Raw genomic sequence first — 27989 nt, 5'->3', positions numbered from 1 at the left:
TGAGGAGACCTGACCAAGGTTAGCCCAAGCACTGGAAAACCAGCAAGATCTGAGCATGTGCAGAGCTCCTCCTCACATCTCCTGGAGCCAGGGATCAGAAAGAGGTGGAGGCAGGATTCCCAAGTTGCTGAACTGCCGAGGTCAGCCCAGGGGAAGGCTAGGGTGACCAGATGTCCCGATTTTATAGGGACAGTCCCGATTTTTGGGTCTTTTTCTTATATAGGCTCCTATTACCCCCCACCCCAGTCCCGATTTTTCACACTTGCTATCTGGTCACCCTAGGGAAGGCAGAGAAGTGAATAGACAGGTGCTACTTGTTTATAATAATTAATGGAGATATCCCATCTCCTAGAACTGGAAGGGACCTTGAAAGGTCATCGAGTCCAGTCCCCTGCCTTCAGTAGCAGGACCAAGTACTGATTTTGCCCCAGATTCCCAAGTGGCCCCCTCAAGGATTGAACTCACAACCCTGGGTTTAGCAGGCCAATGCTCAAACCACTGAGCTATCCCTCCCCCCATTTCATACAGCCCTGTGTGAAGTAAGGTCAGGGCTAGACGAGGTTGGACTACTGTGCTAGTCCAAGAGCTCTGCAGTGAATCCCGGTAACCTGCACACAGGCCCCTTGGGGGTAGGTTCTGTCACTGCCTCCTTGCCTGTGGGCCTCTCCAGTGACACAGTGAGTCGTAACATACCCTCTACGGTGCTTGACTCAAGCCCAGGAGTCGGCAAGAGACTTGCACTCACACAGTGGGGGGATTCAGAGTAGCAGCCGTGTTAGTCTGTATCCGCAAAAAGAACAGGAGTACTTGTGGCACCTTAGAGACTAACAAATTTATTAGAGCATAAGCTTTCGTGGACTACAGCCCTACAGCACCTGAAGAAGTGGGCTGTAGTCCACGAAAGCTTATGCTCTAATAAATTTCTTAGTCTCTAAGGTGCCACAAGTACTCCTGTTCTTTTTACAGTGGGGGGAGAGAACAACAGATCCCAGGCCCTCCAGCTGGAGTTTCCCTGCAAATGACCAGTGCTGAGATATGGACCCCACATCACACTGCACATGTGCAACAAATTCAAGTGCCGCAGACGGCCCAACTCCTCTCCGAATCGCCATTGCCCCAGCGCATGAGTCTTGGTCAGCTCCAAACATGTAGGAGAGCTCCCTGAGCAGGCAGCAACAGCAGTGCCTTATCTTCTCTGCAAGCCCAAACACCAGAGGGCATCAGCAGTGCATCTCTCTCTCCCACACACGGTGTTACAGCACAACACAGAGAAGCCTTCCTCCCTCCTAACATAGCTGGGCTGGTTATGGGTGACCCTGGGCCACTGAAGCAGGTCACCCATATTCCAGCCAATAGAGGGCAGCAGCAAGCCAGCACTTGCGCACACACAACCTGGAGGTGACATTCTAGTTAGCGGTTGGGCCAAGAGCAAAACCCAGGTGTCCTGGTTCTGACTCACTGCGTGACATTGAGCAAGTCCCTTAGACCTTTCTCCAGATGTGACACAGCTAGAACAGGGGGTTGCATGCAGCAGGCTCAACAGCAAGAGGGAATGAAAGCTCCCTGGGGAACCTGGAACACACAGCCCAATGTCATTCCTGTTGCTATAGCAAACCCCAGAGCACCTGTAGATACTCAGCATGTATTGTCAGCCGCCCCTCACCACTGCAACTCAGAGCACTCCAGGGAACAGATCCTGCAGCCCAGCTAGGCAGCCTCCCCACCTGTCCCTGTCCGGCCTGAGGAGGAGGTGGAGGAGGAGGGGTCTCCAGGGAGGGCGCCAAACAAGGGGAGGGAGTGCTCCGCCTGTGACCTGGCAGGAGCATGTGTGAGGTGACAGCAACAGGACGGCAAGCTAGGTTGTAGGAGGAGGATTAGGGCGCAGGGCACGGAGCGCACGGCAGGCAAGGAGCAGCCTGATAGGAGCCCGGTGCCTGGGCTGCCAAGGCTGGGGCAGCCTCACCCGGCACTGGTGCTGGGCTGGGTAACACACCGTGGCAGAGGCAATATGGGAGGTAGATTGTGGTGCTGCCCACACCCTCCCCCAGGCAGGTGCAGGATCCCACCTGCATGGCTCATGCCAGAGGGAGGGGGGAGAGCAGGGGCTTACCCTGCACCCGCAGCACGGGGCAGGGTGGGGGGGGAGGCTACTGAGTGCTGGGGGCGACACAGCCAGAGAGCGAGGGTGTGATGGGGGCCAGGGGTTGTGGAGCGCGCCCAGGCAGGGTCCCGGGGAGCCGGACACGGAGAGGGGCCCCCGCTCCCCCCCAACCCGGGCGCCGCGGCGGTACCTGTTGCCGAGTCCATCTTGCAGGGCCGGGGGCTCCGCGGCGGCTTGCGCTGAGAGTTGCCCATCCCTGGGCGCCGGTGGCTCCGCCCGGGGGGGTCACCGCGCCTCGGCGCCTCAGTGCCCCGGCTGCATCATTCCCCAGCTCGGGGGTCCAGTAGCGCCGCGCCGGGCTGAGGGGAGCGGCCTCGGGGGCGGGCGGGAGCCGGGGCGCGGAGCGGGCAGCCGGCCTTCATGCCGCCCCAGGCCAGGCCGGACCAGGGTGGCCCGCGGCGCGCTCCCCGGCCCCCGCGCCGCGCTCCGGCACGTCGGCGGCCCAGCACCGGACCCAGGCAGGGGGCCCGCCAGACTGCGGCTCCCCAGCCGCGGCACGTTCACACCATGGGGACCTGCCGCCGAGCCGGACTCGCGCCGAGAGCGAGGGTCTCTGCAGCGCTCACGCCCACGGCGCCGGGGACTCGCCACTTGGCGCCGGAGCAGTCGCTCCGGACTGACACCCCATGGCCACGCTCCGGCCAGGGACACCTGGGAGGAGCCCCAGGGGAATCAGGTGTGGAACTGGAGTGAGATCGGAATCAGACCCTGCCCCTCTCCGGGGAGCCAGGCCGGTCACTGCTGTGCCGAGGGAGTCTCTACTGTTCGTGGAGCTGCGAAGCCGGATACCCAGGAGCTGCATCGCTGGCAGCCAATGGCATGGCTCCGTTCAGCAGCCCCATTAGGAATGTAAACGTGTGAGAGTGTGTGCACACCCCCACACCGAGCTCTGCTCCTCCGGGGCCGCTGCGGGCTTTGTAGGCTCGGGGGGCTGGGAGGTTCGGCTACTCCCTGCCCTGGCAGATCTGCGGGGGGCAGGACCCGAGCCTGGGCTGCTCCCCAACACTTCCAGACTTTGGTCTTGGAGATACCTGTGCCGTACTGGGAAATGGTGACCCTACAGCAAGTCCCATGGCCCCACCTGCTGCTCCCCCCAGGGCAAAGGCACAACTGAATTGAACAGGGATCAAGCTGCCCAGCCTCTAGGGACTGAACAGAAACCACTGTATCCATGTTTATCATTTGTCTAGCAGCAACCAGGTGAGACCAGGGCCCAGCACAGGCACCCAGCCAGGGCTCCTGCCCCAAAGAGCTTCCACTTTAACAGACAAAGAGGAGGAGGGGAAATGGAGACAGGAAGTGACCTGCATATAGAGCTCGGTGTCATGAGACCCAGTCTAGTGCTCCAGCATGGCAGGATTGTTCTGTGGCCAGCCCATGCCAAGGGGCATCATCAGCTAGAGAGCAAAAGGATGGCTCTCTGGAGTTTTACCCCTTGTGTTGGGGAGCCCATCCTGAAGATGTACTGCCACTGGCATGGGGAAGAGCTGAGGCCATGAGCCCAGAGATAAGGCAGTGGGTGGGTTTGGAGGTCACTGGGGTCTTCTCTCCCTGTGGGAGCAAATACCCTGCAAATAAGAATGGACACCCCTGCATCTGTGTGGGTGTTGAGTTAATGGTGGGCCTGTGCTGGGGAGAATCACAGGGTGCCAGGGTCCCTAAGAACTGCACCTGGGGGTTATTCCTCCCAACACTAGTGCCGTTGCTGGGTGCCCTGGTAGCTCAGTGGATGTCAGGGGCAGGCCCAGCACATGCTGCAGGATCAATGGAAATACATTCAAAGGTGCCAGTCTCCTGCCATCCAGCCTGCCTGGTGCTGAGCATGCCCAGCCAGCACCCCCATCAGCTCCATATAGCAGGGTCACTGGTCAGAGGCATGGCCAAGGCTGCCCGGCCTGGACCTGATGTGAGCCAAGAGCTCAGCTTCTACCTGGGCTAGGAGAAGGCAGCCAGCGCAGATCACTGAGCACAAGAGCCTTGCGGAGCATGGGAATCCTTAGTGCTCTTGAGCGCACCCTCCTAGCGTCCCTTGGGAAGATCTGCATCGGCACCCCCTTCAGAGATAGGGGCATGTAGACAGAGGGGGGTTCTGGGTTATGCAGTGAGCTGGGCACAGAGCCCAGGAGACATCACTTGCCTCTCTGGGGAGCCCGGTCACTGCCTGGGACTCGTGTATTTGATAGTTCACCCCACAGCCCCCCCTCATAGACAGAAACACCCCACACTCAGAGGAACTCTGGAGGCCTATGCAAACATCAGTGGATTTAACTTTCCCCTGACCACTTCCAATAGCTGTCCGACCCCCTAGGTGGCAGTTACAGAGTTAAAATACACCAGACAAAACTCTGCCCTCAGCCCCTCCAACTGGAGGGGCGGTGGGCTGCAGGCAAGACTGAGAAGCACTCACACAGCTGGGGGGAGGGAGGTCAGTGCTGGAATAGCAGGGGCTGTGGTTTGGGACTGAGGGGCACCGACAGAGCTGGGGGCTGCGGGGAGCCCAAGGGCCTGCAGGTAAGGACGACGGGTGCCGTGTTGGTGGGGAAGCTCCCATTGCCCCTTCCCCCGGAAAACTGGGCACTAATCACTGCTATTAGCCTCTCATCTTCACAATCTCTAAAACTCGTCAGCTCCACTCAGGCATGCAGGGAAGAAAACTAGACTAATGCCTTCCAGGTGGGCGGTGCAGCAGCAGCTGAGCCAGAATGATCTGAACTCACCGGCACCGCCCCACAGGGCAAGGAGATGGGGGGGCTCACTGGCAGAGGTTGGGCCCATTCCCAGCCTGCAGGGTCTGGGAATTATTATTTGTTATCAGAGCCTGACTCTCTTTCCCAACGTGATGAATTTTGTGGAGCACTTAGACGCCAAATCTCAGCGTCTCTGTAACAACAGAAAGGACCAGAAAGCACTGGGAGGTTGTTATGGAAACAGGAACAAATTGAATCAGTACTTAGCATAAGTTGGCAAAAGAAATTTCCTCTTTGACTGACGTGGGCACAGGTGGGCGTGAATGGCTGCAGGTGTGCGTGGCAGCCCTGCACCCGAGCATGGGTGCGGCAGTGTCACCCAGCCACAGGACATGCTGCACCAACCCTCTGCCCCACAGGATACTTCAGTACAGCAACTTGCAGCTTGATTTCAACAACGATTGCCCATCTTTGCAGGAACCTTCTCCCTCCCCCAGAAAGAAAGCGGCACTGGGGCTAGACAGTCTGTATGTCCCATTTAAACACTCAGGCCTTGAGACTGAGCAACACTCAACCAGAGAGCCTGCAGGCAGGCTCAGACCAGTCCCAATCAAGGCCAATCTCAGCCCAAGCCAGTTGGCCACTCCTTACAGCAAGGAACACTCAGATCTGCTTCCAGTCGAGGGCAGCACAACTCCCCAGGCTGTCCAGCATCTGGGGGACTCCACCCAGACAAACCTGCGCAGATGCTCGCGTGGAGGAGAGGAAGCTGCTTCTGCCTCTCCCATATCATCAGAGTTTGACAATTGCTCTAGGCCATGACTGATCAGCCTTCGGAAGCAGCCGCCACTGGAGCTCTCCCCTCTGGCCTGTACACTTCTTCTGTTACAGGTTTCTACCCTTGGGGGCAATGTACATGGGAGAGGGCACAAGGGAACCATTGTGGAGAGTCTAGGAGCAAAGAGTCGCGCTACCCTGCGAGGTCATCAGCTGAATGAACCTTCTGCATGTTGAGGAGTTTGCAGCCATGGTGCAGTGTCCTGTCGAAGGTTCACCGCCCACACAATTGGGCAATTCAGTCTGCAGTTCAGGAGGCCTCTGGACTCCTCGCTGGTGCTGAGCTCTCACATAGCAGCACCTGTGAGGAACGCTTTCTGTCACTTCTGGTTGGCTAGGACGCTCCAGCCCATCCTGTTGGATGTTGACCCAGCCTCAGTCATTCATGCCTTCATCCCCACTGGGCTGGGCTACAGCAATGCAGGGCACCTGGGCAGGAAGCCATCAGTACTTAGGAAACACCAACTAATACAAAGCGCTGCAGAGCATCTCCTCAGCAGCACAAGCTTCCTCCGAGCTGTCCTCCCATAGACTAACCCTGACTCCCCATAGAATAGCAAGTCAAGGTCTCGGTCCTGATCTTCAAGGGACTCCAGTCAGCCTCACCTCAGTCCCTGGAAAAATTATGGAGCAGGTCCTCAAGGAATCAATTATGAAACATTTAGAGGAAAGGAAAGTGATCAGGAACAGTCAGCATGGATTCACGAAGGGGAAGTCTTGCCTGACTAACCTAATTGCCTTCTATGATGAGATAACTGGCTCTGTGGATGAGGGGAAAGCAGTGGATGTGTTATTTCTTGACTTTAGCAAAGCTTTTGATACTGTCTCCCACAGTATTCTTGCCACCAAGTTAAAGAAGTATGGGCTGGATGAATGGACTGTAAGGTGGATAGAAAGCTGGCTAGATCGTCGGGCTCAACGGGTAGTGATCAATGGCTCCATGTCTAGTTGGCAGCCGGTTTCAAGTGGAGTGCCCCAAGGGTCGGTCCTGGGGCCGGTTTTGTTTAATATCTTTATTAATGATCTGGAGGATGGTGTGGACTGCACTCTCAGCAAGTTTGCAGATGACACTAAACTAGGAGGCGTGGTAGATACACTAGAGGGTAGGGATCGGATACAGAGGGACCTAGACAAATTAGAGGATTGGGCAGAAAAAAACCTGATGAGGTTCAACAAGGACAAGTGCAGAGTCCTGCACTTAGGACGGAAGAATCCCATGCACTGCTACAGACTAGGGACCGAATGGCTAGGTAGCAGTTCTGCTGAAAAGGACCTAGGGGTCACAGTGGACGAGAAGCTGGATATGAGTCAACAGTGTGCTCTTGTTGCCAAGAAGGCTAACGGCATTTTGGGCTGTATAAGTAGGGGCATTGCCAGCAGATCGAGGAACGTGATCGTTCCCCTTTATTCGACATTGGTGAGGCCTCATCTGGAATACTGTGTCCAGTTTTGGGCCCCACACTACAAGAAGGATGTGGAAAAATTGGAAAGAGTCCAGCGGAGGGCAACAAAAATGATTAGGGGTCTGGAGCATATGACTTATGAGGAGAGGCTGAGAGAACTGGGATTGTTTAGTCTCCAGAAGAGAAGAATGAGGGGGGATTTGATAGCAGCCTTCAACTACCTGAAGGGGGGTTCCAAAGAGGATGGAGCTCGGCTGTTCTCAGTGGTGGCAGATGACAGAACAAGGAGCAATGGTCTCAAGTTGCGGTGGGGGAAGTCCAGGTTGGATATCAGGAAAAACTATTTCACTAGGAGGGTGGTGAAACACTGGAATGCGTTACCTAGGGAGGTGGTGGAGTCTCCTTCCTTGGAGGTTTTTAAGGCCCGGCTTGACAAAGCCCTGGCTGGGATGATTTAGCTGGGAATTGGTCCTGCTTTGAGCAGGGGGTTGGACTAGATGACCTCTTGAGGTCCCTTCCAACTCTGATATTCTATGATTCTATGATTCTATGATTCTTGGTCTAGGCCCAGGGGATCTAAATGAGCCTCAAGCTCCAGGATGAAGACTGTGGCCACTAACTCCGCTCATCTGATGGAACTCTCTACAATAACTTTCTTGGGAATCAGTCCAAGCCTGGGAAACAACCTCCCCCAGGAAGCGAGGGCCACCCTAAACCTCCCCACCTTCCACTCCAAGAGCTAGGCGTATTTCCTTGACCTTGCCTCCTCTAATCTAAACACATAGCAATATGCGTGTGATTCTCCGCGTGTGAGAGTCTGTGTGTGGCTCTACATTATAAAAACAAATTCCAAACCAAAACATTCCACTGGGCAGAGGATGAGAGACCAACCAGATATTAGTCATATTGCTTAATGCATGGCTGAAAGGGGCTTGGATACTACAGTGATGAGCACGGTATGAGAACCTCTATAGAACAGACTAGGACTCGCTGACTATAGGAACATCAGAAAGTGACTGGGATCGATCAATCTCCATGGGTGGTGGAGCAGGGAAAACCAAAAATTGGTTGGTCATTGGAACCCCGCAGCGTGCTCTTGGCTTCCAGGAGTATGAGCAACCTGGACACACCTGGGATGGTTCATTTAGAACCAGGGACCTGAACCGTGTGGAAATGTCTTTCTCCTGATTCCCCTCCACAACAAGCTCTGAGGCATGTGCTGCTCTCTGATAAGTAACTCTATAAATGTCATCCTTGTGGCCTCCAAGTTTCTCACCTCCCAGTGACTCCAGATCAGACGCGCTCAGCGTACAAGTGCAAACGCTGCTTGGATCAGAGCCGAGGTGGGTTATTTTGGGCTCATGCATCCTCTCTGATAATAAAGATTCTTTGGTTCAGATGCAGCCCTTGGCCCTCCCTGCCCTGTGACGTAGGTAAACTCAGCACTTCGGTGCTATTTAGCCACATGCTTGCCCAAGACCAGCTCCCTGGGTCCTTCAGGCCATACAGGTTGGAGATCACATACCACATGTGATTAGGGTCTGAGCTCAGCCCCTCCCTCTCCTGAACCCTGACTGTGCGATGCCCCCCACCTGGAGAATTCTGTGATGCACACAACGCGCTGGCAGGACATGAATCCGAGGAGCCGTGTCCACCCCAGTTTGACCCAGCATATCACCCCGTGGCACCCTTTGGGGCACAAGCTTGCATGAATGGACATGCCTCAGCCCATGACCTGAAACAGACAAACCATCTCTGGGGAACAAGAGGGGAAGGGAATTCTGGACCGAGGGCTTCCTGCTGATGATGCCCCGCTGCCAGCCCCAGGAGAGCACCTCTGGGGACTGGCAGCAAAGCCCCTGCGGGCCTGCACTGGTGCAGCAATGCCTAGGGATGAGAGGGAGGCGGGACCCACACCAGAGATGACCCCACTGTAAGGCCAAGCAATTTGTTTCAAATGCCCAGTGATCAGAGCACAAGACTGGGAGTCAGAAGATCCTGCTTTAACTCCAGCTCTGCCAAGGACTCATGCAGCCTCAGCCCGGTCACTCCACCCATCTGTGCCCATTTCATGGGGGGGGGGAGGGATGGCACTGATCCACCATTTTCACAGGCCTGCAGCTCAGTCCACGTTTGGTGGTGCTTGGGAACGCTCCACAGGGCAGAGTGATTCCCTCTGCGTGCACCTGCATTCTAGCGGCCGCAGGAGAATGCGGGACGGCGTTTGGGAGGCAAAGGGCTGCCCACCCACAGCTTTCTAGCCTTGTTTCAGATTGTCACAGGCTGTGCAGTGTTTACACAGCTCCTGCCTGCAATGTGCCAAGATCGTGTCTGAGCCCCACTGGGTCAGGAAACCCTACTGCCTTCAGCTGGCTGCTTATCCTGGGGCTTAGAGACCAGTTGCTGGAAGGACAATCGGATCACAACAGATCGGTGTTTACTGCCTGCAGGAAGGGGCACTTGCTGTTCAGATGACCCTGACCTAGCCAGCCTCCCCTGGTGTCCCTGAGCCACTGGTTCTCTGCCAGGAGATGGGCCCTCTGCCGGGATAGGTCTGCAGAAGGGCTGTTTGCTTGATCTGAAAATAGATTTCCTCCCAGCCTCCATCTATCCAGCTGCCCATGTGCATGGGAGCCAAGAGGCACTGCAGAGAATGAGACGCAGGCAGCTCCCATCTGCCCGTCCAGCCCAGTCACCTTTACTGTACAGGCCTGGCCCCTTGCACAGGAGTTTGAACCAAGGAAGCGGCCCGGCTGGCAGAAGCTGCTAGGGAGACGCTCTGGGTCAGCATGTCCTCACCCTGTCTCCTGGCAGGTTGCCTTGGCCATTTATTGGCAGCAGACGGGATTGCAGATAAGCCCCTACCTCCAGAGGCCCTGTGCTTGGGATCACGGGTGGCCTGAATCTCAGCCTTGGTGTCTGAGATGAGACAAGGCTGGAGAGCAGGTGGGCAGCAGCATCCTGCCAGGCTCCCGGCAGTGCAGAAGCGATGGGGAGGGCCAGCAGGGAGCCAAAGTGCTGTCGCTGCAGGGGAACAGGAGGCCAGCCCTGGAACGTGCACTGCAGGCTCCTGACGTGGGGATCTGCCTAGACCCAGTACGTCTCCAGGCTGTTCGGATGTAACATGCACTGTGCATGATACAATCATTGCACAGAAAAATAAGAGCGGCTGGAGTGAGGGGACATGTGCATGAAGGACTGGGGAGCCCCTCGCAGCTGGCCAGGCTCTTGGCTCTCTGGCAGGCAGAAGCTGCTGGGCGAACTCGGCAGCTGGGTGCTCTGAGACAGGTGCAGGCCAGGGGATTCCCACAGCTCAGGAGAGAAGTGCTGTCAGGCAGGGGCTGGAGTTAGACTCTTGGTCATGTGACCCAGCATCTGGCAGACATCCCTCTCTACTTCAAGTCCTGGCTGGAGGGAGCTGTTCTCTGCAACAGGCCTGAATGAACAGGGCTGGAGCGGCCTGACCTTACCTGACATCTGAGCGCTTGATCTTGACCTAAGGTCGTATTAACTTCAGCGCTGCACTGAATGTGCAGAGATCATCCCCTGTACAGCTCCCACCTGGCAGCTTGGAGATACGCAGAGCCCCTCTCCCCTGCAGACAGCCGGACCCCCAGGCCGAGATAGAGCGAGAGTGGGTGGGTCTGACTCTGTATGTCAGTAGGCCCAGAGGAGCCCCGCCACACACACACACCTCCGTGTCGAAAGCAGCCTTGCAGACTTCTGAGCTGATGGAGAAAGCCATGTCTTTGAAGAAGTCATAAACACCCTCTATGTGCACAAGCAGAATTTTCTGCCAAGAAACGATGTTAAAAACGAACAGAGAGTGAAATGAGCTCATTTGGAGAACAATGGGCTGGGGTGTGAGCCAAGCGCTGCAGAGAAAGAGCCTGGAAAGCAGAATTCCACACACATGTTCCTGAAAGGGAAAGGACCGTGCTCCAGCGTGCTCCGGCCTTTGGGGCCGAGATGCAAGACCCGGCATCACCCCGGGGGGTGGAGGGGAGGGAGTGGAGACTGAGGAGTGATAGGCAGACCTGCTTCCTCCAGAATCTGCCTCTCCCAGCCACTGCCCCCAGAGCCTACCTCCCTGGGCTGTGACCTGCCCTGCTTCCCCAGGCTGTGCCCTGCCATGCCCTGCTATCCCCACCAGAGACCACCTCCCTGGACTGCACCCACCCGGAGCAGCCTGGTGGAACCCTACCCTGCTCCACCAGGCTGAGCGCCACCCCACCTCCCTGAGGCCACCCCATGCTCCACACTACCCCTCAGGGCCGTACCCCACCCTCCTCCCCGGGCCTAACCCGGGCCATGCCCACCCCATTCCAGTTAGCCCATCTCAAATATTATCTGTATTAGAGAGGAGGAAACTGAGGCACACAGAGGGGACTGGACTTGCCCAGGGTCATGCAGTGAATCAGTGGCAGAGCTTTGAATGGAACCAGCACTCCACACTCCGGGTCCTGTGGCTTAGCCACAGAGCAGCCTCCCCGTTCCCCTGCCCCGACGTAGCAGGAACAGACAGAGCTGTACATCCATCCCCTCTTGTACCTGCTCTGCACACAGTGCCGGCCCTAGACCAAATGGCACCCTAGGCAAGGAGCCTCTTTGGTGCCCCCGCTCCATTTATTAAACTTTCAAATACCTTATTTTTAATTGCATCTGTAGCCCACTTCACAACTTCAATGCACAATTTGCATGCATGTCAATTTTATCCGTCATATAAGATGATAAATTTGCACACTAGGGTCTGTACAACAAAAACAGCACTCCGAGCCTGGTGCCCCCCAAACCCAGCACCCCAGGAGGTCACCTGCCCCTAAATCCGGCGCAGTCTGCAGGGGACCAGCTGGGTGAAGGAGAAGCTGCAGCCAAAGGCAGAGGCTGCTCTGCCACCTTGTGCTACCTCGGGGTTCTGCACTCCTGGATTATCATAGAATCATAAAGATTAGGGTTGGAAGAGACCTCAGGAGATCATCTAGTCCAACCCCCTGCTCAAAGCAGGACCAACACCAACTAAATCATCCCAGCCAGGGTTTTGTCAAGCCTGACCTTAAAAACGTCTAAGGATGGAGATTCCACCACCTCCCTAGGTAACCCATTCCAGTGCTTCACCACCCTCCTAGTGAAATAGTTTTTCCTAATATCCAACCTGGACCTCCCCCACTGCAACTTGAGACCATTGCTCCTTGTTCTGTCATCTGCCACCACTGAGAACAGCCGAGCATCCTCTTTGGAACCCCCCTTCAGGTAGTTGAAGGCTGCTATCAAATCCCCACTCACTCTTCTCTTCTGCAGACTAAATAACCCCAGTTCCCTCAGCCTGTCCTCGTAAATCATGTGCCCCAGCCACCTAATCATTTTCGTTGTCCTCCGCTGGACTCTTTCCAGTTTGTTCACATCCTTTCTGTAGTGTGGGGCCCAAAACTGGATGCAATACTCCAGATGTGGCCTCACCAATGCTGAATAGAGGGGAATAATCACTTCCCTCAATCTGCTTGCAATGCTCCTACTAATGCAGCACAATATACTGTTAGCCTTCTTGTCAACAAGGGCACACTATTGACTCATATCCAGCTTCTTGTCCACTGTAATCCCCAAGTCCTTTTCTGCAGAACTATTGCTTAGCCAGTCAGTCCCCAGCCCCAGCTTTATTCCACCAGCAGAGCCCCAATTGCTGGCCAGGTTCAACGGAGCCTCTGGGATTCCCAGGGGACAAGAGTGAGCCAAGAGCAGGTTGCCCGGGCACCCTGAGCTGCAGCAGGATCTGTGTGCGGCTGGGGACACAGCAACTGAAGCAGCTGCTTCCCGGGCTGTCCCCAGGCATCTGTCTCTCGGCGTGGTGTAGTACGGGGGGCGTGTCACAGGGTTCACACCATTCCCCACCGTGGCACCTCCTTGTGGCACATCTGGGGATTAGCTCACCGCTGCTTTGACACAGTCTCTTGCATTTCTCTGCACCTTGTCCCAATCTCTCCATGGGCACCTCTCTCCTGCCCATGAGTTGCAGCACTTCTTCTCCAGGGCTTGGCCCCCCAGTGGGTCACTAGAGTTTCCCCCTGTGGGGTATCAAAGTCTCTCTAAATAAACTGCCTCAAGAAGCAGCCTGCAAAGTCCACTGGCCTGTCCCATGCCAGCCCCCATGGCTGGAGGGAACTGAGACCTGCCCTGTGCACTGGGGACCCTACACAATCAGTAGCTAACACCACTGCGGCCTCACCTTTGCTGCTGTTTTCCCTCTGCTCCTTCCTAGTGAGAGTGAGGGCTGACGCTCTCCCCCACCGCCCCCTTCTGCTCTCCTCTCCCTGGTTTCTAACTGCCCAGCTGGGGCTGAATACCCAGCCCACACTTCACCCAGGGGCAGCCCATCCTGTCAAGTCACTGCTCCTGAGCCATTTTAACCTCTCCAGGGTGTGTGTGGGGTGAACACACCATCACAGGGTGTCTCAGGAGTGCTCTCATTGATGCCGGGTGTCTGAGGAGCTGGGGCCGCTCTGGTTGATGCCAGGTTCTCAGGAGCTAGGGGCACTCTGGTTTATGCCGGGTGCCTGAGGAGCTGGGGCTGTTCTGGTTGACGCCAGGTGTCTGAGGAGCTGGAGCGCTCTGGTTGACGCTGGGTGTCTCATGAGCTCGGAAAACAACAAGGAGTCTGGTGGCACCTTAAAGCCTAACAGATTTATTTGGGCATAAGCTTTTGTGAGTAAAAACCTCACTTCTTCGGATGCATAGAGTGAAAGTTACAGATGCAGGCATTATATACTGACACATGGAGAGCAGGGAGTTACTTCGCAAGTGGAGAACCAGTGTTGACAGGGCCAATTCAATCAGGGTGGATGTAGTCCTCTCCCAATAATAGATGAGGAGGTGTCAATTCCAGGAGAGGAAAAGCTGAGCCAGCCACTCCCAGTCCCTATTCAAGCCCAGATTAATGGTGTTGAATTTGCAAATGAATTTTAGTTCTGCTGTTTCTCTTTGAAGTCTGTTTCTGAAGTTTTTTTGTTCAATGATAGTGACTTTTAAATCTGTAATAGAATGACCGGGGAGATTGAAGTGTTCACTTACTGGCTTATGTATGTTACCATTCCTGATGTCCGATTTGTGTCCATTTATTCTTTTGCGGAGGGACTGTCCGGTTTGGCCAATGTATATGGCAGAGGGGCATTGCTGGCACATGATGGCATATATAACATTAGTGGATGTGCAGGTGAATGAGCCCTTGATGGTGTGGCTGATGTGGTTGGGTCCTCTGATGCTGTTGCCAGAGTAGATATGGGGACAGAGTAGGCAACGAGGTTTGCTACAGGGATAGGTTCCTGGGTTGGTGTTTCTGTGGTGTGGTGTGTAGTTGCTGGTGAGTATTTGCTTCAGGTTGGGGGGTTGTCTGTAAGCGAGGACTGGCCTGCCTCCCAAGGTCTGTGAGAGTGAGGGATCATTTTCCAGGATAGGTTGTAGATCGTGGATAATGCGCTGGAGAGGTTTTAGCTGGGGGCTGTATGTGATGGCCAGTGGTGTTCTGTTATTGTCCTTGTTGGGCCTGTCCTGTAGTAGGTGATTTCTGGGTACCCGTCTTGCTCTGTCAATCTGTCAAACTCACAGCCCCACTCTGCTATCCCAGCCCTGGGCTCCCTGCACCCAGAGCTCTGCTGATGCCCCTCACTCCTGATAGCATCTAATCGCTGTTATTCTAGTCCAGGGCCTCTCTTGAGCAGAGAGCTCTAATCACACCAGATGGCATGCTGCTTTAGTGACATGGACACAGTTCCACTAGTGACTAGACCGAGACTGCCAAACTTGCTTCACTTGTGATCTGAAATGGGATCTCACCTCATGTTTCTGAGGCCACTCCTCCATGGGCCCTCTCCTGCCAGCCCCTTGTTCCCCTGCCCCAAGACCAGTCCTGCTTTAAGCATCTCCGAAGGAGTTTGCAAACTGCAGCTGTTTCCAATTTGTTTTGGTTTTTACTAGACAAGATCCTAGCAAGAGGAGGAAAATATCCGTGTTCCAAACATGCGGCTACAGGCTGCATCCATTTCAGGAACAACCTCACTGAATTATCACATGACAGAGTATTTATTATGGGGGAAAACTCAGGTTTCAGGCCAGAAATCTGGAGGCGGTTTCCCAGGAATGAGCTGTTCTCCTGCCTTTCTTTGCTTGTCTGTGATATGGACTGAGCCACTGACCCAGCTGGCAAATGCTTTGGAATTTTATGATCGTCAGTAATAAGAATGCTGATGACTACAATATCAGAGGGGTAGCCGTGTTAGTCTGAATCTGTAAAAAGCAACAGAGGGTCCTGTGGCACCTTTGAGACTAACAGAAGTACTGGGAGCATAAGCTTTCGTGGGTAACTTGCATCTGAAGAAGTGAGGTTCTTACCCACGAAAGCTTATGCTCCCAGTACTTCTGTTAGTCTCAAAGGTGCCACAGGACCCTCTGTTGCTGATGACTACAATAGTACCTAGAAGCCCTGATCAGTATCACTGGCCAGCCCCTGCTTGAGAGAGCCTACAGGCATATACTCTGGGGTTCACTGCAGTTGAATTAGGGCTCTGACACTTCAGAGACCCCTGAGTGGCCATTTATACTTGTATCCAAGACCCCATGACCAGGTGGACAGCATGCACAGCTGGAGCCAGTAACAGGGACCAGTAAGAGAGTTGTTTCTGTAACGTGGAGAGAACTTCCCCAGGCTCAGCATTTCTGCTGACACCTGTCTGTAGGGACAGCCCTGCTGTTAGGTCGCTGGGTATTTGGGATAAAAGGAAATGTAGACTCACCTCAGAGCAGACCAGAGTCATCCACACTGACAGTGGCCAGTGTCTGATGCTGTCAGCTTCCCATAGTTCATGTCTATTTAACCCTGTGATTGGTTTCATTATTTTTTTGTTTGTGGCCTTTTAATCTCTAAGGCCTCTGCTGTCGGCAGACAGGCAGCCCCACTGCATTGAGTTCAGCACAGATTGTTCCTGAGTTGACGCACACACTGTGCTCCCTCTCAGCCAGACTTGACTGACATTCTTTTAATGTAAAATAAAAGTCATTCATGCTGAAATCATCCGGCTGCTCTTGTGTATGGCGAAGCCCCACATATGTGCAGTATACAAGGAGGGGGTTCCTCCCTGACCCTGGCTGATGATCTATTTACACCCCAAAGCCAGGCTCCTGTATTGCTATATGAGTCAGAAAGTGGATCCTCTTACAGGCAGACTTGGCATGACTCCAGAGGAGCTGTCAGCACCAAATCCTGAACATAAAGTGGTTTGACTGTGAAAAATGTTACAGTCTTGCAGAGCTCTGGCCTTCCTTCAATCGCTCACCATATTCAAAAGTGACGTTGCATACCCAGCACACCGTGCTCTCAAACGCTCCATCAGCACGCAAAAGGGCACATGCCCTGACTCTGTCTGGGGCCGCCTGCAGGGCCACCCCAGAGAAGAGAGTCACAGGATTGAGCCAGAGCTGGGAACCTTACTACACAATGCCTGGTGCAATGCCGTCAGCTGTGGTCGCTCTGCCTGGCACAATGGTCTGTGGACTATGCATGTTTGATGATGATGCATGAGGCTCCAGAGCCCCTGTAGCCTGTCTCCTAACTAGTGTACCCGGAGGCACAATCCTTACTCATGTAAATAAAGCACAGCTAAGACTAGGCGCAGGCAGAGCTGTCAATTGTCTCTACTATGCCAGGTTGCTAATAACCCTGCATCTGATCCAACCATTCAGCTAAAGCTGCCACTTGCCAGGGAATAATGAATGTACTGTGAAATCTGAGGCAAATAAAATAATTACAGACCCCAACTCCCACAGCTTACCGCGATCTGATCACCAGTCAGGCTGGGGTTTATGGGCCCATTGCGTGGTGAGCGGTGTCTGTAACCATGGAAGGGGGAGGCACTGACCCGCCAGCTGTTGCAGGGCATGACACTAATGGGAATCCCAGCTTGTTTTGATGATGGTGACAGGCTTCACAGCCCAGTGACAAGGGCTGGCACTAGGAATCACCATTGGACTCGCAGCTACAGGGCCATGCCATACTCAGCCACCCACGCACTCCCCAGAGACAGCTGCCCACAACCCCCATTGGGGGATGGAGGCACTCAGCCCCTTAGGCATAAAGCTGTGATAATGCGGCCCCCTCCCTGCACTGAGACCTACTCTACACGCCCCCTTGATAAGCTTCTCTCTGGTGGGGTAGTGCATAGATCCCCTGAGCTGCTGACTGGGTGCAGCTGTACCTTCCCCATCTGGGGAGGGGCACACCTTGGATGGCCATTGGGATGTGAGGAATGCAGTACCTCACCCTGTGACCCCCTGCAAGACAGCACCCATGCAGGTCACCTGCATCCAGCGTCTGAACAACAGGAAACACAGCCTGATTCCACCAGCCTGGGGGATTGCAAGAGAGCAACTGGGACTCCAGCACCAGGGCTGGGAGCCACTCCCAACCACCAAGAGTTGGGCCCTCTGTCCACCAGCTTCCTCACAGTGTCCCCTGCCAACGAGCCTCAGCCCTGACCCGCAGACCATGCACCAGGAGGCCAGTACCCACGGCCAAGCCGGTCCTGCTGCAGGTGCCAGGGCAGGCCAGATGCATGCCAGTTCTGGGGCTGGTGTTAGTGCCTGAGCCCCCTGGATTCCCAGCATGCAGGTCCCCAGGACTCACACAGGGCCCCTCTGCAGCGAGTGAGAAATGCAGGAATGTGCTGCATTCTTGGTGGAAGTCCAGCACTGCTGAAAGACCCCCGTGATGAGCATCTGGAAATGGAGGATGCGTGCCAGGAGCTAGCCTCATGCTCGCTGAAGCCACGGGGAGGGGAGGCAGCAATGCCAGCAAGTGTACTGAGGGGCTTCATGTCCCCTCCCAGGGATGGGTCAGAAAAGGATCCCCAGCTAGGACAGGGCATGGGGATGGGGGAGCCCAGATTGAGCCAGTCTTGCAGAGAATTCATGAGAGTCGCCTATTACAGACTAGGATCTGCAAAGCAGCATGGCACAAACCCATTACAGGCCTGAGGGTGCCAGGGGATGTTACACTGAAAGTGCCATGGGAATGCAGAGGATCTCCCACCTCCCATCACAGAAGTTGGCTCTACTGGTTAGACCATAGACCTGGGAGTCAGGACTCCTGGGTTCTGTTCCCATCTTTGCCAGTGACATGCTGTGTGACCTAAGGCAAGTCCCTTCCCCCCCTGGGGATCACACCAGTGCAACGGGCTGATGCCGCTGCCCGTGGCAGTGGAGAGCGTGCAGCAGGATTGTTCCTGAAACAGGAACATGCGGCGCAGGGTGCTCCCCGTGACACATGTGGTGGTGGAGCTGATCTCTGGCACGAGGTGTGTGCATGTTGCCGCACAGCTCGCCCTGAGCAGCAGCAGCTGAGTTTACATGACAGACCTGACCCCTCTATGATCACTCCCAAGCTCCATCTCACTTAGGTCCCTGTGCAGCCCAGCCCAGCCTGGGAGCCTCTGTTGTATGGAGATTCCAGCCGCCACAGCAGCTAGGTAAGAATCCTCCCACGTCCACAATCCTGACAACCAGCTATTCCTCTCCAACCCAGCGCTTTACAACAGGTCCTCAAATTCCCCTCACTAGTCCCCACTGCACCCTACGTGAGCCCCAACACTACCGGAGTCCCGCACAGCCCCTCAACGCCAGCCTCCATCCCCACTCACGAGTACTCAGCTCTCTCACACATGCTAGTTCTGTGAGAAGCACACAGGAAACATGCAAGAAACCAGAGTAAGCGGCTCCACATGCACCCAGACCCCACCATGGAGCCACAAAGCCAGGGCGTGGTGCCCCCTCCCCTCTGTAAGGGTGACTGGCTGACAGGTCTCACCCCTGTGCCCATAGGTGTGAGGCACAGCAGTTCTGCCCTATGCCCATGCCGGCCGCTCTGTCATGGCCGGAATCCTTTCACAGATCTGGCAGACCAAGTCTCAGAAGGCAGGGGAGGAGGAGAAAACTTGTACGTACCCAGCTTCTGGAGCTCCTTCCCCTCCAGGAACCCGGCACAGGCAGCAAGTGGCAGCAGGGGGAAGAGGCTGTCCTGTGCCCAGCTGGTTCATGTAACCTACCATCTGACCCCGGGCCATGTACCGAGGCTATGCAAAGAAGCAGCAGGCTGCTGCTCACCATGCCTGAGCGCAGGGCGGGGGAGCGGCCAGAGCGCCTCTATCCCCTCTGCTCACTTCCTAAACTCAATCCAGATTTGCTTTAAGGGAAACTGCATGAAATTGATTCCCCCACCCCCTAGCCCGGGCCCTTCTTAAAGATATAGCCTCTGCATTTCCGCCAGCACAGACACATACCGCCAGAGATAGCGTCGGGCCATGCTCTGTCATGACGGCCCACTCCATGCACCGTGCAACAGGCCTGCACGGGCCATACGAGCACTATGAGCCACGCCCAGAGCCAGAAGGGGATCTGCTGAGGTGAAATGGACGTTGCTGCAGGGAGCAGCCAGCACAGAGATGTTTACCCTTTGCCGGTCACCAGCTTCAATGGTGCCTGCTGCTGGTGAGCACGTCCCTGGAGGGTGCCGCTCGGAACTCAGGAATGTATTTCTGCACTGGCCGCATGCAGAAAATATGCCTGAATTTTCTTGGACAAGCTCGACTGGGGAAATGCTTTGGCCATGGACCCCAGGCTGCTCCCAGTGAGGTATCTGGGACCTTTTCCATGGATTTTATAGCAAGTGTGCTCAGGGCCTAGTAGGGCCAAAATGTCTAAAGCCAAAGAGGGAGAGCAGCTTGGAGTCCTTGTTATCAGCCTTTTGATACTATTCCAATAGATTCTAAGACCAAAAAGGCCCACTGTGATCATCCAGTCTGACCTCCTGGATAACACAGAGACCTGCCCCAAAATAATCCCTACAGCAGGTATTTTAGAAAAAAAATCCAAACTTAATTTAAAACATTGTCAGTGATGGAGAATCCACTATGAACCTTGGTAAGTTGTTCCAATGGTTAATTACTCTCACTGTTACAAATGTACTGCTTATTTCTAGACTAAATTTGTCTAGTTTCAACTTCCAGCTGACAGGCCAATAATAACCCCAGTCATCCTATTTATCCATTATAAATACCAGCACAACATTTGTTTTCTTCCAGTCTTCTGAAACTTCCCCAGTGCTCCAAGACTTATTGAAAATCAACATCAATGGTCTGGCAAGCACCTTGGGCAGCTCTTTTAAAACCCTTGGATTCAAGTTTTTTAAACCTGCTGATATACAAGTGTCTGACTTTAGCAGCTTCTGTTTAACATCCTGCAGAGATACTAGTGAAATGGAAAAAATGTGTGAATAGTTGAATGTTGTGCCCTTGGCAATGTCTCATGAGGTTGAGCAGGCCTGTGCTCAGGAGAGAGAGGAGGGGAGGGGATGAGGGCAAGTGGAAGGTTGCCAGAGATTGCACAGACCAGTCCATGCAGGGCAATACCATGCCAGCTTGAGGAGTGTCATACTGCACCCTCCCCCTGGGAGCATGAAGTGTCCCTCCCCCATCGCCTTTAATAAAACGGGATCAGGCAGCAGGATCCAGTTATTTACTTGGGACTTTGCCCAGCTCTTGTGACTGGAGCCCAGAGGCAGCATTTCCGTGAGAGCTGCATGCTCATCCAGCCCTGACCTCCATCTGGGGGGGAGACCCGAGCAAGCCCGCAAGCCCAGTGCCCTGCTGAGGGTTTGGCCTAGCATCCCAGGAAACATGACCCAGTAACAGGACCAGAGAGGGGACTTTTGCCCCAGCCAAAACCTCTCCCTGCCAGGGCCTGATGCCGGGCTCCATATCCAGCCAGGAGGCTGAGCTAGCATCCTGCAACACACCCCCATGTGGCTCACGCCAAACTGCAGCATCCTCTCTCCCCCTGTTAGCCCTGCTTCCCACACTCAGGTGGTTCCCACTGGCATCTGTGGCTGGGGATGCCATAGGGGGAAGAGCCAGCGCCACTGAGTCTGTCATTACAGCCCCCTGCACCTGCCTCCCCCCAACACAGAGCACCCGGCCTCAGCAGGAGCCAGTAGGCCAGCGGCAGTCAGCCATGGTCCACACCCTCACCCACGCAGCCCAGGGCAGGGGGCTGACAGGGCCCAGCCCTTCCTGCAAGAGACCCCGGGGGCAGGGAAGTGGATGTCCCCCTTCCCCTTGATCAGCCAGTTCAGTGCTGCTGACGGCTTCTCTCTGTGGCACAGGGCAGCGACTTGGCCACCGAGGGACGAGGCCAGCTCAGGCTCCATGGCCCATTCACACCTAGGCCCCTCCCTGGGCCAATGCTGCAGGCCAGGGGGCCAGTCAGTGAGTGTGGGCTTATAGCCATGTGGATGCCTCCCACAAGGGCCAGGCCTGAGAACCACAGCTCAGCCAGGCCAGCACTGCCGTTCCTGTCCTGGGCACTGAGTGGGGGCAGCTTCCAAAGCTCAGACACAGCCCCAGCCCCTGCTGGCATGGGGGGAGGAGCAGGCAGGACCCTGGCTTTTGGTCCCAGGCCCCACCCAGGGAACACAGCCCCTTGTCCCACACTTGGGGGAGGGGACAGGAGGACACTCTCCAGGGCAGGTAATTCCAGAACTGACCCGATGGCCTCTAGAGCAGGGGTCTCAAACACGCGGGACGCGGGATGATTTTCTGTGGCCCGCAAGCCCCTCGCAGCCCCCCAGTGTTTGCCAGAGTGGCCGGACGAGCACCAGGAGCAGGGCAGGCTCCCTGCCTGCGCTGCGCAGCTCCGGGAAGAGGCTGTTACTTTAGGCAGCGCCCCCAGCAGCTCCCATTGGCCGGGAACGGGGAACCGCGGCCAATGGGAGCTGCTGGAGGCAGTGTCTCAAGCAACAGAAAGGCACAGCCCCTCCGCCCCTCCTTCCCCACGTTCCAGCCTCTTGCGGGGGCAGGGCAGACAGGCAGATAGCCTGTCCTGCTCCCTGCCCTGAGCCCCCTGCCACACCCTGCACCCCGACCCCTTGCCTCACCCTGCACTCCTCCTGCATCCCAACCCACTGCTTTGAGCCCCATGCCGCACCCCTCCTGTACCCTGACCCCCTGCCGCACCCTGCACCCCCTTGCATCCCAACCCCCTGCCCTGAGCCCCCTGCTGCACCCTGCACCCTGACCCCTTGCTGTACCCCTCACCCTTCCTGCACCCCACACCCACACCCTGCCCTGAGCCCCCACCACACCCCTCCTGCACCCCCTGGGGGCAGGAAGGGGGCAGAGTTGGGGTGGGGATTTCGGGGAAGGGGTTGGAATGGGGGTGAGGAACAGGTGGGAAGAGGCAGGGCGGTGGGGGGCCTCGTGGAAGGGGTGGAGTGGGGGCGGGGCCGAGGGCGGCGGTGGGGGGAAGTGTCAGTTCTGTGGCCCTTGGGCCAATGTACTAGTCCTCATGTGGCCCTCATGGTCATTTGAGTTTGAGACCCCTGCTCTAGAGCCTTCCTCTGAGCAGCAGGGGCCACGCACTGTGGGAGGCCAGAGACGGGGCTGCACAGAGCCCAGCCTGGTCCTGGCCCTGCTGCTGCACTAAAGCCAGCCCTCTAGGCTGAGGGCAGAGGGACAGGCGAGATCCCAGCGAAGCTCTCACAAGGTATTGAACTGCCTGGCAGCAGCAGTGAGCCCAGCCACCAGCGGCCTCTCCATGCCAGCCTGGCCCCCATCCATGCTAGCAGGGGCTGGTCACACGTGAGCCACTTGCAGAGGAGCCCAACACTCCAGCTGACTCAGTGCAGCTCCCCAGGGCACAATGGGAGAGATGAACCTGCCCCTGTATCATCATTCCTGGCCCTTGTTCTGCGGTGTTTCAGTGACCAGGAGCAGGAGGGGCTGGCTGCTTTGATCACTGCCTGGTAAGGGCTGGCAGGAGATGGACAGGCTGCTCCCTGGTATCCCCCCCAGCTCTGCCAGGGCGATGTGCCTTCCCCCTGCTGCTCCCATCCTGGGGCCCTACTCACAGCTGCAGTGCTGCTCATTTTGACTGCAGGTCCCCCATTCCTGGGATCCCCTATTGTTCCATCAATGCCCTGCTGCAGTCCTGATCTATAGCTCCCCGCCTGCCCCAGGTCTGCCGCTGCCCCTCAACCCCGACCCGCAGTCCCCTGCTAGTCTAATGCTGGGTTCCTCCCCCAGCTCTGCCGTTGCCCCTCAATCTAGACCCACAGCCTCCCCATTCCCCCTCATTATTGCAGTGCCAAAATCCTTCCTGCAGAGAAGTGCTTGGGTGTGGAATGGATTGTGGATTCTCTCTCTGTTCAACTTGGGCCGGGCCACTGTGTTCGCCTTGGGGAGTGGCCGTGCCTAAGCCGCTCGGGCTCAAGGGAATGGCCAGGTTGCAGCCCAGCATCAGTGTGGATTTGACCACAGAGTGACCCCCTCAGAGTCCTGTCCCCCAACCCACAGTCTCAGAGCCCCCAGCAGCTGTCCTGGGGCAGTGGGGCTCTCTCCAAGCAGATGCACTCTGTGGCTGGCACTTTGGAGGCCTCTGAGTATCCCTGCATGGTGACCATGCCCTGCCTACACGAGTTCCCTGGGGGGCCCTGGAAGAGCTGGCTCCAAGGACATCAGAACTGGGCACAGGCATGCACGCGCAGGAGCTCTGGGGATGCGGTTCCGTGTCTGCTCTGCTCTGTGCATAGCAGCAGCCCCACAGGCGCTGGTGCTACTGGATCGGGGCCCTGCCCTTGAAAGCAAGGCTGAGTTCTGCCCTGTAGCATGCCCTTACCAACGCTGCCAGGCAATGAGTTTGGGGGGCTACCCTGGTGTCGCACAGCCCCACCGCAGGGAGTGGCATGTTACCCGCCTACCCTGGGGCTGCAAACAGGACAATACAAAAGCTACGGCTGACATGGAACAGAGACGCCCTCCAGGGTCACACGCCAGCCAGCTGCCATCACCACACAGACCAGAGTCAGACACCAGGAGATCAGCCAGATGCCACATCCCCCCTTCCCTCCAAATACACTCCCCCCCCCACACACTACATCCTCCCCCACCCACCACACCCTCCCCCACACATACACATACCCCACATCCTCCCCCACAACCCCATATCCTCCCCCACCACACACACACATCCTCCCCAACCACCCCAGACCCTCCCCCCACATACACATACCCCTCATCCTCCCCACCTCACCACACACACCACGTCCTCCCCACCACCACACCACATCCTCCCACCAACCACACATACCACATCCTCCTCCCACACCTAGGGTGACCAGACAGCAAGTGTGAAAAATCGGGACAGGGGGTGGGAGGGTAATAGGAGCCTATATATGGAAAAGACCCAAAAATCGGGACTGTCCCTATAAAATCGGGACATCTGGTCTCCCTACTCACACCACATCCTCCCCCCTACACCACACACACCACATCCTCCCCCCCACACCACAACTTCCCCCCACATCATCCCCCCTTTCAGCCACACCATCCTCTCCCCCACATCCACAAACACATCACCCCCCCCACACCACGCCATATCCACGTTTCCCCCCACACTGCCCACTTACCTACCCTCCACATATATGCGTCACACACTCATACATTGCATCCACACAGCCATCACATCCACTCCACACACACCCCACATCCAACCCTCACACATCCCCCCACATCGCTGGGTTAATGTGCTCGGAGCCTGTGCTTGGAAGGGAGCCTCGCAGGCAGGGCCACTGTTCTCATGACATGATACACAATCGCCTCAGACCCATCAGGCCCAGACTCAAGCACTTGGGGTACCACACTGATGCCCTGGGAAAGCTTCCTGTCCAGGGGGCTCTGGGGTGAAGGGAGAAGTGCAAAAACAATTGCCCAACGAGTCATCTATGCAGTCAGGGAGTGTCTTGGGGGTTTCCACCTACCACCTCCAGGAGTGGCTAATGCAGCCTGGCACACGGCAGAGCTACCTCTGCTGGGGGCACTGGGCTTCCAGGGGGAGACATGCACCCCATGGTGCTGTAGGAATTAGGGTTACCATATCTCATAAATAAAAAAAGAGGACCCTCCACGGGCCATGGCCCCGCCCATTTCCCCACCCCTAGCCCTGCCCCAACTCCGCCCCTTCCCCACCCTAACTCCGCCCCCTCCTCCCTCCCACTCCCAGCCAGGGGGAAAGGGCTGCCCCAGTGCTACCAGCATCACGGTTTCCCGGGCAGCCCCCAGACCCTGCGCCCCCAGCCGGCGCTTCCCCAGCGCAGCTGGAGCCCGGGAGGGGAAGTGCCCAGCCGGGGGCGCAGGGTCTGGAGGCTGCCCAGCAAACCGTGAAGCCGGTAGCGCTCGGGCTTTGGGCAGCCCCTATGCCTCCGGACCCTGTGCCCCCAGCCGGGCACTTCCCCTCCGGGGCTCCGGCGGCTCTGCGTAACTTACACTGTATAAGTTACACAGAGCCGAAGAGGAGCAGAGCCCCCGCAGCTGGAGGCTCTGCTCCTCTTAGGCTCTGTTTAAGAGCCGGGCTGCCCCAGCGCTACCGGCTTTGGGCAGCCCCCGTGCCTCCGGACCCTGCGCCGCCGGAGCCCGGGAGGGGAAGTGCCCGGCTGGGGGCGCAGGGTCCGGAGGCAAGGGGGCTGCCCAAAGCCGGTAGCTCTCGGGCAGCCCGGTTCTTAAACAGAGCCTCCAGCGGCTGGGGCTCTGTGTAACTGACACTGTGTCAGTTACACAGAGCCCCAGGGGCTGGAGGCTTTTCTCCTCTTTGGCTCTGTGTAACTGACACTGGGTCAGTTACACAGAGCCCCAGCGGCTGGAGGCTCCAGCCACCCTGGCTCTGTTTAAGAGCCGGGCTGCCCGAGCGCTACCGGCTTCGGGCAGCCCCCGCGCCTCCAGACCCTGCGCCCCCAGCCGGGTACTTCCCCTCCCGGGCTCCGGCGGCGCAGGGTCTCGAGGCACGGGGCTGCCCGAAGCCGGTAGCGTTCAGGCAGCCCGGCTCTTAAACAGAGCCGCCATTTTCCCGGACATGTTCGGCTTTTTGGCAATTCCCCCCGGACGGGGGTTTGACTGCCGAAAAGCCGGACATGTCCGGGAAAAAGAGGACGTATGGTAACCCTACTAGTAGGAATAAAATGCCAGCAGTTTGTGGGTGGGAGAGAGACACCCTTCTACTTCCCAGGAGCTTTAACACTGCAGTGCTCCTGCACCTGCAACATGACAGCTGCATGCAAGTTTATTGTATGAGTGCACGCAGGGGAATACACGCACATTCCCATGCACATGTGCACACAGCCATATGCACATTCCATGCTGTACACCTGTGTGCATGCACACACATGAAGAGCAGTCCTTGTATAGACTCAGAGCATCTTAGTCCTGCTTGGGAAGAAAAACCAGCCTGGGGTGCACAGTAGCTCTGGACGTCTGCATGAGTGATGTCGCTCGGCCCACTGAAAGGTCTGGGGTTCTGCTTTTGCTCTCAGCTCAGGGCAGTGCTAATCTCTAATTTGCGTGTTAGTGGCCTGTGCTTTGGCAAGTGAAGGATCAGCATTTGAGTGCCGGCTCCCAGTAGAGGGGTGGGTGGATGTGCATCGGTGGCTAATCTGGTAATTATGTCTGTGGTCTCTGCACATTGGTTCATTACACTTGTGTTGCCTGACCAAGGTGATAGGCAGCTGGCAGCTTACAGAGTTTAAAAACACCTTTGAGCCCCTTTCGATCTCCCCTACCCCCTGCTCCCCACAGCATTCCTATGTCCTGACAGAGCATTTGAGATCAGGTCTTGAGATCTGCTCCGGATCACTCCACTGTAATAGCTTGTGGAGAAAGGACTTTCTTTTATAATGGCACCACACATCATCCCCCCAAAGCAACAACCTGTCTACACCAGCGGATACAGGGCTCCTGAAGAACTCCAGAATTGTGACAATGGTATCTGAAAACAGGACAACATTGAGAGCAGAAGTGGCCTTATTTCACAGGGCGTCCTGCCGGGCTGGCTGTGTCTGGGATTGGGCACAGGCTACTCAGCCTTCAGGTTCTAGCAGACTGGCTCTCCCCTGTGGGTTGCATGCAGTGCTGTATGCAGGGCACAGGGAAGGGCAAATTGCAGCAGAATTCTCCACTCACCCTGGAGGTTACAGTTCACACCCACTCTGCACTGGTGGAAGTGACAACACAAGGGGTAAGATGGAGCAGGAGAATCAGGCCCGAGGACACCACAGTGAATCGACACTGGGCAGCAGTGGCTGAAAGCTGTGATCTCCCATGCATTTCTTGTCACAGTCTAGTCTAGCCTGGGAAAGGGTGAGCAAACCTGCTTCTGCCACCACAGGGCTCAGGCCCCATTTACAGCCCCACCTGCACTTTCACACCTGCCTGAAGCACAGCTTTAAAATCTGTGCTGGCAAAGAAGGCTCCAACCCAGGCTGGCCTGGCCGTGGAGATGGGCCCAAGCTGCCTTACAGCAGCTGGGTGGGGACAGAGACTGGAGCATGTTTGTTGAACACCCGCCTCGCACAGTTTGAGCCCATGCTCACTAGCCTGAAAACCCGTTTGAGTGCCCCTCAGATGTGTTCAAACAGCCCCACAAGGCTGCCCTGCTGGTGGAGAAAAAGCCTCTGCACATGATTGCAGTGGCAGTCTCACTGGCCAGCAAGGCCTGAACAGACCCAGGAGACCATCCTGCCTTCTCCCCCTACCCGTATCCCTGCCAGTCAGGGCTGGCATGCTGCTACATGAACTCTGCTCTGCTGGGGATGACCAGAGGCCTCCAGCTGTCCGGCACTTTTCCCCAGCACATTGCCTCCTTTCAGCACAGCAGCAGCTGCCGAGGCTGCATCCATCTAGCCAAGAGCCCCATGTAAACAGGAAAGGAGCAATTTCCTTGCACAGTATTGTTGTGTTTACTGTCCTGCCCGTCCAAGCTATAATGACCTGGATGGAATGGGCTGCAAATTCCATGCAGTGCGTGTCCCAGCCCAGCCCAGCC

The 27989-nt window shown here is 56.3% G+C and overlaps 1 protein-coding gene across 8 annotated transcripts in view; it reads right to left on the bottom strand.

Annotated features, from left to right (window-relative positions):
- NHSL2 (NHS like 2) overlaps positions 1–27989 on the bottom strand; it is a 173944-nt gene that overhangs the window by 95198 nt on the left and 50757 nt on the right. The window contains exon 1 of one of the 8 annotated variants that reach the window (XM_024111681.3): positions 19071–19319. The exons of 5 other annotated variants lie outside the window; for them this stretch is intronic. Coding sequence is in view for 1 of the 3 variants with exons in the window: in XM_024111677.3 (XP_023967445.2) it covers positions 2292–2355 (64 nt within the window). In the remaining 2 variants the exon portion in view is untranslated. Of the gene's footprint in view, positions 1–2291; positions 2433–19070; positions 19320–27989 lie in introns of those variants that run through there. 2 more of the 8 variants (XM_065557211.1, XM_024111677.3) reach the window with 2 other exon arrangements.

Source organism: Chrysemys picta, chromosome 9 (genome assembly GCF_011386835.1).
Source record: "Chrysemys picta bellii isolate R12L10 chromosome 9, ASM1138683v2, whole genome shotgun sequence".
NCBI classification, from domain to species: Eukaryota; Metazoa; Chordata; order Testudines; family Emydidae; genus Chrysemys; species Chrysemys picta.
This window is presented reverse-complemented; position numbering and strand designations above follow the sequence as displayed.